Source organism: Dipodomys spectabilis, unplaced genomic scaffold (assembly GCF_019054845.1).
Source record: "Dipodomys spectabilis isolate Male_0828 unplaced genomic scaffold, ASM1905484v1 ptg000026l, whole genome shotgun sequence".
Classification (NCBI taxonomy): domain Eukaryota; kingdom Metazoa; phylum Chordata; class Mammalia; order Rodentia; family Heteromyidae; genus Dipodomys; species Dipodomys spectabilis.
In genome coordinates, this window is record NW_024870703.1 from 5,166,693 (window position 1) to 5,183,174 (window position 16,482).

The 16,482-nt window shown below is 47.4% G+C and overlaps 1 protein-coding gene across 1 annotated transcript in view; it reads right to left on the reverse strand.

Moving 5' to 3' along the window:
* Ttc7a (tetratricopeptide repeat domain 7A) overlaps positions 1–16,482 on the reverse strand; it is a 120,184-nt gene that overhangs the window by 78,304 nt on the left and 25,398 nt on the right. The window contains exons 4-5 of the mRNA XM_042675400.1: positions 10,142–10,272; positions 7,824–7,939 (exon numbers count right to left, since the gene is read on the reverse strand). Coding sequence (XP_042531334.1) covers positions 7,824–7,939; positions 10,142–10,272 — 247 coding nt within the window. The remainder of the gene's footprint in view (positions 1–7,823; positions 7,940–10,141; positions 10,273–16,482) is intronic.

Below are 16,482 nucleotides of genomic sequence, written 5' to 3' on the forward strand. Positions count from 1 at the left end.
AGCCTACCTCGTGGCCAGGCAGGAATGAAATATGGCTCCACAATGACCCTTTTCTTGGGCCTTAACTCCTAACACTGAGCAGCATGGTGGTTCCACTCCACCCTCCTGGCCCATCAGGTGAGCTGTCATCTCAGATGCTTTCAGGGTCCACTCTATTCCAAGCAGCGCCCTTGCCTTACCTCCTGCCCTCTCTTCCTCTATCCTGAGCATTGCCTGAAGCTCTGTCCCCCACCCTAGATGCATTCTGTTCATAGTTCCTACCCACGGCAAGATTGAGTGCCAGGTGCACTGTGGGAAATGAATTGCCAGGCTATTCTCTGAGCAGTTTCACTTCAGTCCTGTTTCCTCTCTAGGCCAGGAGATTCTGTAAGCAGGGGGTAAGTGAGGGGTTCCCTCACTTTTCCAAAGGCTCCAGGTGGGATGGACAGAGGTGCATGAGGCAGGCCAGGGAGCCCCATGAAGATGCTTTGCTTCTGCTTTTGGCACCTTAAGCTTAGACAGTGGTTCTCCACTTGTGGCAAACCCTCCACCACATCTGTCAGTGTCTGAAACATTTTTGGGTGTTGCATTTAGATGAGGGGTGCTACTGGGATCCCTTAAATGGGTGAAGGCAAGAGATGATACAAGCCAAGCTATGGCAACTAGGACAAACGCACAATGAAGACGTTATCTGAAGTTAAGAAACCCCAGTCTAAATAGACTATATATTATTTTTTTAACTTCCCAATAACAACAGCAAGTGCATAAGAACAATATTGGAACTAGGGATTCCCCTAGGAAGCTCTATCTTTGTTGAAAGGACAGTAACATGTCAACTACAAAGATCACTGATAGGGGGCCCTGCTGGGGGCAGGAGGAATGATGGACCATGGATTTGGATGGAGAGATCCAGACTAAGCACCTGGCCGGTGGTTCTGCCATCTCCTAGCTTGTGACCGTGGGAAAGTTATTTTTCCCTTTTCCTCAGTTAAGTAGGGATTGTATCAGTTCCTGCTTCATAGGATTACACACAGGCATTAGCCCTCTGCTGTGCATGCCAGTGAGTATTCAGCAAATATTAGCTACAATTATGAGGAAAAGTTCAAAGAAATTTCCAGCCCAGCCAGGCCCAGTACATGCAACCCCGGCTTCAAATATCTCTGTTGCATTCCCAGACCACCTCTGGGCTGGCTAGGATTACAGGAAACACAGGGGGTGAGTAATTGCCATGTGGCTTAGAGACTGGCTACTCATCATACTCAGAGACTTGAAAGGTTTGGGCTATTTATTTGGAAAGAAATGATGATTAATTTCCAATCCTCAGTATGTGCTGTGGTTGGAGTATGGGGAGGTGGAACCAGTATCTTGGCTTTAAAGAGTACAATTTGTACTTTAGGAAGAAAAGAATTAAGGCTAAAGAGCAGAGTTGCAGGAACAGAAAAGCACTGGGATAAGGAGGCTTTCATCACCTACTGCTGGTACTTCAAGCATGTATAACACATGTGTACTACACACATGCATGCACACAAGACCAGCAGCCCTCCTAATACAGCCTGAATGTGGATGGTGGATAGAAACAGGTAGGGACTAGGAAGGTGGCTCAGTGGTAGAGTGCTTGCCTTGCATGCATGAAGCCCTGGGTTTGATTCCTCAGCATCACATAAGCAGAAAAAGCTGGAAGTGGTACTGTGGCTCACATGGTAGAACACTAGCCTTGAGCTGAAGAGCTAAGAGACAATGCCCAGGCCCAGAGTTCAGGCCCTACGATGGACAAGAAAGAAAGAGAGAGAGAGAGAAAGCAAGCAAGCAACAGATGGGCTGTTGAGGGGATAAGGGTGTGCCCATCTGCAGGCAGAAGACCATCTTCTAAAAATAATGACTCATTTTTTTTTGTTCCTCGGGCAGAGAGGAACCCCATGCTGCCCTTTCAAATCCAAAATACCGAAAAGAAATTGGCTTTTATGGCTGCACAGACCTGTAAATGGAATCCCAGTGGATTGGCTTGGGCTGTGACTCAACCTCTTCCAGCTTCTCAGGCATGAAGTGGGCATGTGACCATCTTCCAAAGTCCTAACACAAGTCACCATACTGCCCTATCTCCTTCCCTCTTGGCTGTGCTTGATCTTCACTTCACCTCACTCAACATGCACAGATGCCATGTGGGGAACAGGTGGGGAGGAGTGAAACTTAATCCATTTCAGCACCTCTCACCGGCCCCTTACAGCCCCTGGGGTGTTCACCCAGAGGAGGGAGCAGAGCTATAGGGGTAGAGGAACCTGCTCAGGGCCACAGAGCAGCTGCCAAACCTAGGCCCCAGCAGCCACCCTCCGCACTTTGCATATCAGAAGCAGAGCCACAGTACTTCCGGTGCTCAAACATACTTGAGGAGAGAGGTGCTAAACTGTGTGCTGTAGCAAGTAGAGTAGGATCATAGGGGACTTCTGCTGTGGAAGGTAGAACCTTCTGGCTCCAGCTCCAACATCAGGTACCCCAGTGCATAATCCTGGCTATGACTAAGGACAAGTCACTTTTTTTTTTTCAGTCATGGGGCTTGAACTCGGCCTGAACGCTGTCCCTCAGCTCTTCAGCTCAAGGCTAGTGCTCTACGTCTTGAGCCACTGCTCTACTTCCGGTTTTCTGGTGGTTTATTGGAAGTAAGAGTCTGACGAACTTTCCTCCCCCGGCTGGCTTTGAACCACAATCCTCAGATCTCAACCTCCTGAGTAGCTAGGATTACAGGCGTGAGCCACCGGCACCCAGCTCACTTTTCTTTTTTGTGCCCCAAGTCCTGGGGCTTGAACTCAAGGCCTGGGTGCTGTTACTGAGGGTTTTTTTTTCTCTTCTTTTTAACCCTCAAGGCAGTGCTCTACTACTAGAGTCACAGCTCCACTTCCAGCTTTTTTTCGTGGTTTATTGGAGATAAGAGTTTCATGGACTTGCCTGCCCAAGGTAGCTTTGAACCATGATGCTCAGACCTCAGTCTCCTGAATAGCTAGGATTATAGGCATGAGCCACCAGTACCTGGCTGACAAGTCACTTTTCATCACCGTACCTCAGTTTCCCATCTGAACAGCAGGAAGGCTAACTATGACACCTCCCTCAGAGGGCTGTTAAAAGGACTAAAACATACAAAGCCCATAAGTGCCTGGCGCAACTTTAGCACATAGTAAGTGGCAGGAATTATTATAAGGAGTATTAAATGAATAAGAACACTGAAACTAGAACTGTCCCTGTCTCAAAAAGTCTATTCCAAAGGGCTCCCATATAGAACATCCCCTCTGTCTTTTGGGCCACAAAAGACCCTATGAGGGAGGACCCCTAAGGTCTCTAGAGTAGGAGGTCAGCAGACTACTTTCTGCAAAGACCAAATAAGGTCAGCAAATAGAAGTTTTGCCACAAGGTCTCAAATACAACCATTCAACTCTTCCCATTCAATTACAGAGAGACAATTTGTGGGGGGGGGGGGGGTCCAGTCAGGGGGCCTGCACTCTGGGCCTGGGCGCTGTCCCTCAGCTCTTCAGCTCAAGGCTAGCGCTCTACCACTTGAGCCACAGCGCCACTTCCGGCTTTTTTTTCTTTTTGCTTATGTGGTGCTGAGGAATTGAACCCGGGCCCTCTGGCATGCAAGGCAAGCGCTCTACCACTGAGCCACCTTCCCAGCCCCAGAGAGACAATTTGTGGATGAACAGGTATGGCTGTTCTCATGAAAGTTTATTTATAGAGAGAGGTTATAGCCAACCTACAATACAAGTTCACACTGGGCTGCAGAAGGAGCTGACAGACTTAGAGGTATGACCACAGCTTCCTGCTAAACCTCTTGGGTGGGGAACTCTTGTTCCCCAGACTCTGTCTGGGGGCTTAACAACTGGCAAGATAAAGAGGTTTTAAAGAGGAGGAGCTCCAGGCAGGATCCCAAGCATAGCAAGGCCAGGGTAACGGCAATCACCAGCTACAGCTGCCTGGGTAGTAAAAACAGGAAGCAGTAGAACAGGCCATATCTACGAAATGGAAGTTTAGCAACTGAAAAAAGGACTGAAAGTGCAGATGTGGAGGTGGGTGGAGGCAGCTGGGCCCCTCAGTGTGTGGTTCCCAGGACTCCTCATGGTCACAGGTGATCCAAGGAACCTAGGACCATGGTGTGCCCTTCCCTGGCATGAGCTAACTTGTCTTCCTGGACCACTCAATCAACATACTCATCTTACATAAGATCACTGACACTAGCCCAGAGAAATAAGAAAAGATAGCTGGGCATGCTGGTATGTATCTGTAATCCTAACTACTTGAGAGACAAGTAAAAGATCATAGTTCAAGGCCAGCCCAGGGTAAAGGTATTGAGACTGTCTCAAAATCAAAATGAAAGCAGAAGAGTTTGGGTATAGCTCAGATGATAGAGCACTTTCCTTGTAGCCTGGAGACCCTGGGTTCAATTTTAGTCCTACAATCAAAATAAACAGAGAACAAAAGGTGTGAAATTCATGTCTGGAGTTCAAGTTTAGCTGGCAGCCTTTCTGGCCATGGATCACATGAAAAATAAAAATAACTGATAATAATCCTGAATTTGCTACTGCAAGCACTTGTGAGCAGTCTGTAGGTACACATATGTGTTCTGATTCCCAAGATGCTGCCAGGCATCCATGATCCTTTCCTCTCCTTTTTGAATGAGGAAAACAGTGGGAGAACTCAAGGACCTGGTCACAGCAGGAGTTGCTCCCAGGGGGTGGATCCAGATCCACCTACCTTTGGCTCTGCCAAGCCGAAAGAGATAAGGGAGGCATGGCTTCCAGGTTGGGATCATTCCACACCTTCCTTACTTTTTAGAAGACAGGACCCTTGGGCACTGTCACCTCAGTGCTGCCTAACACTGAGTATAGAATGGAAAAAGAGGCACAAAGGACACAGGCCTCTCCAAGACCTAGGCTACCTGTTTGCTTACAGCTACTTCAGCCACCTCTGCCTCCCTGGAGTGGCCTCACTGAGATATGCTCCAAATTCTGGGAAGGAATGCTTAACTTGAGAACTTAAGCACAAAGGCTTTTTTTCTTTTTTTAAATCGGTCGTGGGGCTTGAACTCTGGGCCTGGGCGCTGTCCCTGAGCTCTTCAGCTCAAGGCTAGTACTCTACCACCTGAGCCACAGTGCCACTTCCGGCTTTTTCTGCTTATGTGGTGCTGAGGAATCGAACCCAGGGCGTCATGCATACAAGGCAAGCACTCTACCACTGAGCCACCTTCCCAGCCACTAGCACAAAGGCTTTCAACATCACAAAAGGGGCATAGCGCTGATGGGACAGAGCTACTGGGTTGGGTGGGGATGCCTCTAGATGGAAATGCTAACCTTGTGTTTCAATCAGTCCACTCTGCGGAAGGCCCCAGTAGTACAACATCCACTCACTGAAAGACACCCCCACATAAGGACACTAGAGCAAATGGTAAAGAAAACCACACAATCTTTGCCGTCTCCCAGACCTACCACCTGGCTCATGTTCTTCAGAGTCTGCATTCATTGTTTCCTAAGCTTATCTGGCTGTGAATCTTCTCCTGCAGATCCTGTGACCTAGAATCCCTCAGCCTCTCATTTCCCAGTCTCCACCCAGGCCACAGCAGAAGTATGACTTTTCCAGCTGCAGGCTATAGGCTCAGTTAAGGTTCTCTCCACCCACCCTCTCACAGCAGGCAACTTCCTGAGAAAAGGAAAGAGGATCATAACCATAGCATGGTAGGAGAAGACAGGCTACAAGCAGCGTTCACTTTAGGATATTTTGTTGTTTTAAAGAAAAAATATAGTCATACTTTTCAACATACATGTGAAAATGGAATGGGGTAAGTTGAGGTTGGGAAAGATGGGGAGAACAATGGAAGCAGGTGACAATGCTAAGAGGCATTGTGTCATAAACTGACACAATGAATTGAAACCCCTTTGTACAACAGCTTGAAGATAATTAAAAAAGAAAAAAAATAATAAAATTCAAATATTACATGATCAAAAAGACAGAAATAATTACATCTGTGTATCCACACAGACAAACAGAAAAGATAGACATCAACCAGAGGCTGAGATGACTGGATGGGAGAATGTTGAAATGTTGATCAAAGGATACATAATGACAATTAGATTAGAGGACTAGATTTCAAAAATTCTATTGTGCAGAAATAGACAATAGTCTATGATGATACACTGTAAGACTAAAAATTATAAATAATGGATATTAAAAAAAGATAAGACATCATAGATGTCAAAACATTAATGATTATCCACAACAGTTGATCAACAAGTCACTGTGAGAGGCTAAGAGGTGAAGGTTACTAACAGCTAATGGTTTCATCTGTCATGTGTACACAACAGAGTCTCAATAAAAGCACAGGAACATTGGTTCTGGAGCGCTTCTGGGTTGCAAGCCGCATGGAAGGTGGCATAGCCAAAGACAGCATGGAGGCAAGGCAGTAGGTTCCTTCCCCCATGCCTTGCCCGTGCGTCTCTTCTATACAGCAATTCCTGAGCTCTAGCATTTTATGAGAAGCCAGAACCTAAGAAGCAAATTCTTTTCCTGAGTGTGTGAGCTGCTCTAGCAAATTACTAGAAGGGTTTGTGGGAGCATCTGATTTGCAGCCAAGTCAGACAGAACTTGAGGGTAAGCTGGGGACCTGCTTTTTGAAACTGGGACAGCCTTGTGGAACTGTGGTACTGTGCCTGTGGGACCTGTGCTTTTGCTGGTTAGTCTCAGGACCCCCCTGATGGGACTAGAGAATATCACTGGTGGTGGGTGGGGAAAACCCATTTTTGTTCACTGGTATGGTCTATGTTAACAATATAGAGTAGAAAACAGTTGTTGGTTTGTTTTTCTGACTACACAAATATGTGTAAGAATCAATTTATCATCTGCTCAAAAATAGGTCAAATGAACACAATAAAGTGACATTAAAAAAAAAAACAAATTATACTAAAATTGAGGCACAAGATTAGAAGACCTCCAGGCAGTCAACGAAAAGGAAGCCACGTGATCCTGACCCTGGGCTATGCCACCCTGAGGGAGAAATTATCTGCCTGGCCCAACCACCAACCATGGTGGGTTCTCTTCCCACCATTCTCTCCCTGCCCATGGAGATGGGCTGCTCTAGGCACACAAGGGTCCTTTCTTCCACTGACATCCTCCAGCCTGAGCCCAGAGTCTGCAGCAGAGGATTATAATGATACAGAGGAAAGACTGAGGAGGCCCCATATCTCTGCTGGAGACAGCCAGGAATGTCCCAGCCATACCTGGATGAGGACATGGCTAACTGGATGGGCTGAATGCTTGGTGCTCTCCTGATTCTCCCCCACCACCACTATCCAACTTACACCACAAATCACCACTGTTGGCCTGATGCCTCACACCAGCCATACCTAAGGTATGGAGCCTAAACACAATGCACAGGCAAACTTCCTGCTCATTCATCTACTGTAGCACCTCAAAAATGATGCCAGGCTTTATTGTCACCATCCTTTCCCTCACACCTAACTGTCCTTTCTCAAGCTGGACCAAAAAGGAATCAGCATTCTTACTTGAGTTTCGGGGAACCCAAGTCTCAGAGAAGTGAAATAGTGGCAGTTGCCACCAGCAGGCAGCACAAGCTGGCCAGCTCTCCAGCTCCTGCACACCCTTTTGCAGAGAGTCACTCCTGTGTCTTTGGATGTGGCTTCTCCCACAAGTGTCCAGGTTTTATTGTTTCAGCAGCAACTAGAGGAATTTGGCCCTCTGCTACTGACAAGATGTGACACAAGCCAGCCCTAAACGATCCTCTGGGAGCATGAGAATATACCCAGCCAAGAAAGGAATGTCCAGGTCCTGCTCAGCCGCTGGACACCTACCCTTTCTTCAGGTTCTTCACAAACGCACTCTGGAGGGCAGCTTCCAGGAAGTAGGAGAGCTCATAGTCAACAGGGGGAGAGCTTTTCAGGTGCCTTGATGTGCTGTTGTTTGTGGTCTGGGAAGGGAACAGAGAGGAGTCATTGTCCCAGAGTTGGGAGGGAGAGGGTCCTGGAGCGTGAGTCAATGGCCCCACCTCTACTCCACAAGCATGCTGTTCAAGGCTGAAAAAACTCAACCTAGCTCTCGTGTGTGTGTGTGTGTGTGTGTGTGTGTGTGTGTGTGTGTGTGTGTGTGTGTGTGTCTGTCTGTGTGTGTGTGTGTGTGTGTGTGTGTGTGTGTGTGAACTCAGGCCTGAGCACTGTTCTTGAGCTTTTTTGCTCAAGGCTTGTGTACTACCATTTGAGCCACAACTTCACTTTTGGCTTTTTGGTGGTTACCAGGAGATAAGAGTCTCATGGACATCCTGACCAAGCTGGCTTCAAACTATGATCTTTGGATCTCAGGCTTCTCAGTAGTTAGGATCATAGGCATGAGCCACTGGTGTCCAGCCTCTAACTCATTTTTAATTCAAAACCTGTCTCCCCATCCAAATGCTGAATGCCCACAAGCCCACATGCCCACATGTATTCAGCATCTCAAGAGTTTTCGGTTCATTAGCTCACTTCACCTTTAGAGCAAATCCATTAGGAACGGTCGCCATTCCCATTTCATAGACAGCCATATACCTATGGTCCCCACACCCAAGAAGCAGAGGCAGGAGGATAACACATTCCAGACAGCATTAGCTACACAGTGAGCACATGCTCAACTCCCCTTAAAAGCCCAAGGGAAGCTTCCCTCACTTTCCATGAAAACTTCTTCAAGCCACAAACAATACAAATTTAAATAACTCCTAAAATATTGCTATTTAGCAGTGACCTGAATGGCCCTGGTGAGGATGAAGGCCAACCAAGTCTCCAGGTGTCCTCTGCCAGGGAACAGGCATTTGAGTCCTGTATTTAGTCATTTCTTCCTGACATTCAGTCAAGCAGAGGACACCTAGGTAGTGGCTCTCCCAAGGAGAGGGGGTAGATCTGTCTTCTGAGATAGCTGTCCTCCTTTGGTAGTATCCAGAGGGGGCTGTGCACCACCAGTACCCTGTCATAGAAGCAGGGATGCTGCTAACTACCTATACTACACAGGGCAGTTCCCATTGCTAAGAACAATTCAGACTCAATGACTCAATTGTTAGTAGTGCTGAGGTTGAGGAGGCTCTGCTTTATGGGAAAAGTCTGGCTTGAGTGAACAGCTTCAGAAAGGCCCATCACCAAAACAGGTATTGGGCTAATTCTGGCATTTGTTACTTAGTGGAGGCACAGGGATCTCCTTGACTCTGCACCTCTCAGCTCACATCCAACTCTTCTGTCAGGGCACCAATCATGATCTTCTCTGCTAGAGACCTTCATCTAGTATGTCCAGGCATTCCTGCCAGGACTGCTTTTTAACTGTATGAACTGGGGAAGCTATGTAACTCCTCTCCAAGCTCAACTTAACTCACCTATAAAATGGGAACAGCAGTCCCACTTACTTCATGTACATAGTGTGAAGTTACATTACAGAATCTATATGAAGTCCTCAAAGGAGTGCTAGTCCCTCATGTAGGTTTTCCATACATGTTAACAAGGTCTCTGCTGGACCAACTCATCTGTCTTCCCTTCAGGAAACTAGAGCATCTCATCAATGAGAGCTAGGGTACTTGGCATGCTACAGGCAGGTGAAACTGGGGACTGAGAGGCCTGAGAACTGCCAGAGGTCTTCTAGCTGGCTCTTTGCCTGTTTCTGAAAGGCTTGGAGAATGGGACTCAAGACCCACCTCTCCTATGGGCCTGGCAAGGCACTCTCGGGACATCTGGGAGCAGGGAAGGATGCCTCACTGTGAGAACCAGCCTTGCTCCAGCTCTTCCACAGGAGAGGGGCAGGGAAATGATGGGACCCCTCTAAACCTAACCCACTGAGCAGGGACATGTCCAGCTCCTCCTTCCCAGGTTAACAGTGCAAACAAGGCCGTTACACTTGGTTCTACAAATTCAGTTTACCAGAGTCCCTGACCCCTCACACATGACAAGGAACATTTCTTTATTAAGACTGCTTTGTGGTGGCAGAATTGCTTCTGACAGAATCAGCGTACTGCAATGAATTTTCTAACCAACGAAGTAGTGTCTTGGGACAGGGAGGTGACCTTCAAATTTGCACAGGGGAATCTCTGCACAGAGTTTGGGCTACAGATACTCCTGCTCAACACACAGCAGCCACTGCATGCTGTGCCACCCCAGCTCACCTTCTCCAGTTCCTGCAGGAACACCTGAGCCACCCAGGAGGCCCTCTCGAAGCAGGCGACCACTTCCTCCTCCCGCTCAGTTAGGCGGTAGCGGGAGGCAATGGAGTTGGGCAGGCGTTCCAGGGAAAGGCCTGTGGGAGGAAGAGAGCACCTCAGACCTGTCCTGATTGGGGCCCTGACTCCAGACCCTAACCATGGGCCCAGGAGGCAGGGGTGAAGGGAAGGGAAGGGAGAGGGGAGTGTGTCCAATAGGACATTATGTTCTGGAGCAGCAGGCAGGAGGCAGAGGTCTGTGGAGCAGAAGGAAAAGCTAATGCGATTGGTGGTATTAGCAGCAGCTGGGAGCAAGCAATGGGTCCAGAGAAGGCACCCAGGTCCTATGTGGGGACCCAACCCCCCAGGAAGCCCTTCTTGCCACTCCTGGTTATTATAAGGAAGTATCCAGTTTCCAGGTGCTTCTACATTGTACCATGGCTAGCCCAATTCTTCCTCCCCAACATCTAGAAGCTGGAGGGGGGGTGGGGGGAGGCAAAGAAGTCTTTCTGCCATAGCAGCGGCTTGGGTTCCACAGAATCCTATGTACTCTCCTCCTGCAAACAAACTGTCGGTCTCAGGAGCAAGTGACCTGTGTTCTATCTGCTCGTGGTAGTTGACTCCTGCTGTTTTTGCCTCCCTGACATCCTCAGCCCACCTGGTAACACCACCTGCTTTCCCCTCACCATCTCTCCTGCAGCCTCTGCTGGCCACAGGAACAGGGTGACTGGGAAAAGGTGAGCACCTGGCCCTATCTAGGCCAGTAAGAACCAGTTTTGGAATTGCTACTCTCTTTACTGGGGGTACAGAGCTGGGGCTAGAGGTAAGCCTGGAAATTCAAGAGAAGATCCACTTAAAGTCATGCCTATATGATGTGAATATATACGCCTAAAAATGGTTAAAAGGATAAAATGATACAATTTTATGTCATGTGAAGTTTTAAAACTCTAATGAAAAATTTTATTCATGAAAGTATAGCTCCAAGGCCAAAAAGGAAAAAAGTCAAGAAACAAAGAAGGCATTGCCAAACTTATATTAAGAAAAAAGAGAGGACCACACACAGTAGAAATGAAATATGGTGGAAAGGGACAGATTCCTAAAATATCGTTTGCATACCTAAAGGCACCTTTTCTAAGGCTCTACCCAGTATATGAGTCATAATACTCCTCCAACACACACACACACACACACACACACACACACACTTCTTTATGCCTCTCACACTACCTTACATGTAGTAGGTGCTGAGGATAACTTAGTACATGAATGGGTAAGAACACAGGCCTGAAGCTAATTCCTACCCAACATCCAGCTGAAGACTGAGCAGACATTACTAACATTCAAGTTTCCCCTCTCCTTCTCCCACTACCGCATTGCAGGCTGCCTCTTCTGAATGGGGTTAACTACACTGACTTTCTTGCCTCTAGTCTCTTTCCTCTTTAACCCATCCTCCACACTGAAGGGGAGCCTACTCTACCCTCCAGTGGTCCTTCTACTGAATGATAAGGTCCACTCCTGTCATCCGCCACTATTTCCCAACCTACCTGCTACATCCACATCCAACTTCCATTCCCAAGTCTTGGTTAGGGGCTGCCTTCCTGATGTGCTGAAGGTGCTTCTTCAGCCTGGAATGTGCCACCAGTAGGTCCGCCCCAGGTCACTGATCACCAAAGCCACCTTCTCTATGAAGTCTTTCCTGATGTTCTGGAAGAGTCAACTGCTAAGGACCTCCTTAGGTCTCTACTCACACACTTCTGTCTTATTTTTTTTTTGGGAGGGGGTTGGTCATGGCCTGAACTCTTGGCCTGGGCACTGTCCCTCAGCTCTTCAGCTCAAGGCTAGTACTCTACCACTTAAGCTACAGAGCCACTTCCAGCTTTTTTTTTTTTTTTTCTTTTTCTGCTTATGTAGAGCTGAGGTATCAAACCCAGGGCCTCATGCATGCAAGGCAAGCACTCTACCACTGAGCCACCTTCCCAGCCCTCGCTACTCTTCTACCTATTTGTTCATACATTTCCTCAAGCAGACTGTGGGCTCCTTCAAGGTGTCAGCCGGATAGAATTCCTCTCTCTCCCACCGGGCCCAAGTACATCGAAGTACAAAGTGTTCTGCAAATACAAGGAGTCAGAATTGTTTTTCTTGGTGAGATTTCAACACATTCAGTGGTCCTGACTTCTGCCAGGTTGGGTATGTCTGGGATGTAGCTGAAAGTGGGGGTAATTGTCACCACAGAATATGAAGGCTGTTGTTCAACAGTCCTTGTCACCTAGGTCACTGAGTGCCAACACATCTCCTGCCCATGATTCATGATCAGGAAAGGTCAAAGATGAGGAGGAGGAATGGAGAAAGGAAGGAGTGGGCCGAGGCTCTCCTCTGGGGTTGGCCCAGTCCCTCTTCTTCAGACATGTGCTCGGGCCCCGAGACCAACTCCATACAGGCGTGAGAACACAATTTCAAGAGACTTGGAGCTTTAATATCATAGTCCTTGGAGAGAAGGGCTCCCATCTGGGTTCCCTCCTAACCACACCTTCAGGTCAGGCTGCTGGTCCAATCTTCTATGGGCTGGCTCATGCTATGTGGCAGATTCAGGAAGGCTGGTCTGTGGGTTTCCCCCTTTCCTGTGCTCTTATGTTCCTTCCACTATCGGTAGGTGTTTCCCACCAGGCTTCTCCAAGAATTCTAAGCCCATCCTTGTAGAAAACACAAAGTGAAATTATCTCCTCTCTGCAGCCCTCCCAGGTGGTTATGCTTCCCTTCTTGTGACAAGTTAACTGCATTTCCTGTCCATTTTCTTTCAGTGCTGGGGATAGAACCTTACTCTCCTATATGTGTGCCTTTTTCCTATGTTGTCATCACCTGCTCTGCTCATTCCTGACTATCTTTCCAGCCCAGTGATAAGATAGCCTAGAGGCAAGTGTTTAGATAGAAAAAACATGGATGAATGCACACAACATGGACAAATTCAGGCATGTTCAAGGCAGAGCCCTGGGTTGGTCTCCTCTACATTCATAAAACAGTTCTTGAACAATCTGTATAAATATCAAATTTTGAGGTGGAGATAGGAGGATCATGATTAAAAAGTTCACACTGGTAATTCTGCTTCTTAGGAGGCTGAGATCTGGAGCATCAGACTAGGTAGAAAAGTCCTTGAGACTCCATCTACAATTAACTAACAAAATGCTATATTGGAGGCATGCCTAAAAGGGTAGAGCATCATCCCTAAACAAGAAAGCCAAGGCCACTCTTGGTAGAAATTTAACTCTATTTGAAAGTAACAAAAAGTAAAAAGGACTGGAGGCATGGTTCAAGAGGCAAAACACTTGAAGTCATGACTTCAAGTCCCAGTATTATAAATGAAAATAAAAAAATAAAAGTATGAATCTGTGGGCAGAAAAAGAGGGAGAAACTAGGGGAAAGCAAACGAATGACATTATCCCAGAGAGAAATGTATGGATTACTTGGACTGTGAAATGATAACCCCTCTGTACATCTTAATAATAACAAAATTATATTAAAAAATAGTAAAGTGATGCACAATAAAATTCCGAAGAGTTTATGTGAAAGACGTGTATATACCTTATAACAAAAATGGGTGGATTTCTCAGAAATTATATCTTGCAAAAGAAGCAAGATATTAAAAAGTACATTTTAATTAAAATGTAGCCACGCTTAGTAGTGTGTGTCTGTAATCCCAGCACTTGGGAGGTGGAACTGGAAGCAGGAGGCCTGGAACACAGATTGAGACCATGTATCAAAAAATGAAACACTGGGGATGGGAAGGTGGCTCAGTGGTCTAGTGCTGGCCTTGCATGCATGAGGCCCTAGGTTCGATTCCTCAGCACCACATAAGCAGAAAAAAAGCTGGAAGTGGTGCTGTGGCTCAAGTGGTACAATGCTAGCCTTGAGCTGAAGAGCTAATGGACAGCGTGCAGGCCCAGAGTTCAGGCCCCCCACAACCGACCAAAAAAAAAAAGAAAAGAAAAGAAACAAAATACAAATTAACAAGCAGAACAGCATCAGGCACCAGTGGTTTATGCCTGTAATCCTAGATACTCAGCAGACTGAGATCTGAGGATCTCAGTTTAAAGTCAGCCTGGGCAGAAAAATCCACAAGACTCATCTCCAATTAACCTCCAAAAAGCCAGAAGTGGAGCTGTGACTCTAGTGGTAGATCATTAGCCTTGATCAAAAAAGCACAGGGACAGGCAGTGCCCAGGCCCTGAGTTCAAACCCCACGACCAGCACCCAAAAAAATAAAAAATAAAATTAATAAAAATAAAAGACTGGGAGGATTAAGGTGTAAAATGTCCACAAAACCCCTTCTCAATTGAGATCTGTGTACAGTGAGTGATACATACTTGTTATCTTAGCATTTGTAGGAAATCTGAAATAGGCAGATCCCCTAGGTGTGCACCCAGGCAGGAAGCAAGACCCTATCTCAAAAATACTCAGAGCATAAAAGGGCTGGAGGAATGGCTCAGTGGTACAGTGCCTACCTAGCAAGGGCAAAAATTAGTGTTCTGGTTGAGACTAGATATAGATCCTCTGGCATTTATAAACTTTGACCTTGGCCCAGATTTCCTTCCTTTATCCTCAGTGGCCCAGTAGAGGCCTCCAAATCTCAAGCTCTTCTCTCTCATGGCTGAGTTACAGATTGACCCTGCTGGGGATAGGTCCAAGTGTAGATGCTGACTTTTCAAACACACCCCTCAAGCCCTGTCTACACGCCATTCGCCCTGACTCCGACAGAGGAAAGGACCACCAGGACAAGATGCAGCAGGACCTCAGGTTTTCTGCCTAACCAGCCCATGGCCTACCGCCTCTGATTGTTCCGATCCTCACCCTGCCCTGCCACCACCATAGAAGATATATCTTGCTGGGTTTGGTGTCTTTGGCCCAGGAAAGCACTGAATGAAACCCTGGTGAACCTGCAATGAACGCACTCGGCCTCCTCCAAGATTTCCCTCTGGATTCTCCAGCCAAAAACTAGTCTCTCCTCCCTTGGGGACCACAGTGTAGGGCCAGGGCAGCAGTACAAGAGTATACTCCCTTCCTCATAAGACAGAGAGCCTATGCCTAGAGGGAGGGGCCAAAATCAATAGCTCATTCCTGCCATACTGGTATAAAACAAAACAAAACTCAGGTATACCACCTGACAGCAACTTGGTGTTCTTTCTATCATTAAAAAAAAAGTCTTGAATATGCACTGAACTCCCAAGTGAAAACAGAACACCTTGGCTGTTTGGACTAATTGAAGGAGAACAGAAACCACCACCACTACCACCACCAAACCTCAGAAGGGGAAAGGGGAACCTGCACGTGTCGGTCCTCACGGCTACTTAATGTAACTTAGATTTTGCTTTTCTCAACAGCTCCACAGTATGGCTTTATGTGAACTGAGGTCACATTTCTCCACAGCCAGTGCTGGACTGTGATACAGAGGAGCAGTAAGGCTAGACTGAAACATGAGGTAGAACTGGTCTTCAAGGGCCCACAGCCCACCGATGGAGCTATGAGCCACAAATGTGGCACCAATCGCTATGTCTGTGTGGAATATGTGGCTAGAAAAATGGGGCTCACTCTCCACATACTTTGTACACTTGTCTAGAGCCAGAGAAACAGAGGGACAGGCCTGAGGACAGGGGAGAAGCCATCTGCCACACAAGAGCCCTCTGAAGTAGACGATGGTGGCTTTCTGTTCTGTCACAGCTGGGGGCTGTCTTACAGGAAAAAGAGGGGAACTGGTTACTCTGCTGTCCTAGATCTAGGCCTAGACCTCACTTCATCCTAGAGAAGACTGACCTACATAATGTGCTGTTCAACATCTCTTAGTGACCCCATCCAAGAACTCTGAGCCTGCCTGTTGGACTTTCACCTTCCTGTGCCTTCTCATGCAATCCACTTAATCCTCATTCACTCCTTTTACTAACCCTCCCCCCTCCTCCCCCCCCCCCTCCCCGCTTGCTTCAAGAAGGTATGATTCCTCCCCACCTCCAAGGAAGCCTCCTCCAGCTCCCCTGGGCTTTCTACTCCCACTCAGTTGCTCACAGGTCACCCCGAGGCTCCACCTCCCAACCCGCCAGAGAAGGCTCTACAACTGGCTGGGCCTCAGTCACCACCCTGTCTGTATAAAAGCCTCAAAGCTGGAGTGAGAGCAAGCTGGGCTCAGGTCCTGATCGCCAGTCCTACTCATTTCAGCCTGTGCTCCAGGGCTCTGCCCTCAATGCCTTTCACCTACTTTGTTAACAGCACCCTCCTGATCCTTTGAGGAGCTCTTTCCTTAACCCAGATTTCCTATGGGGAAATCT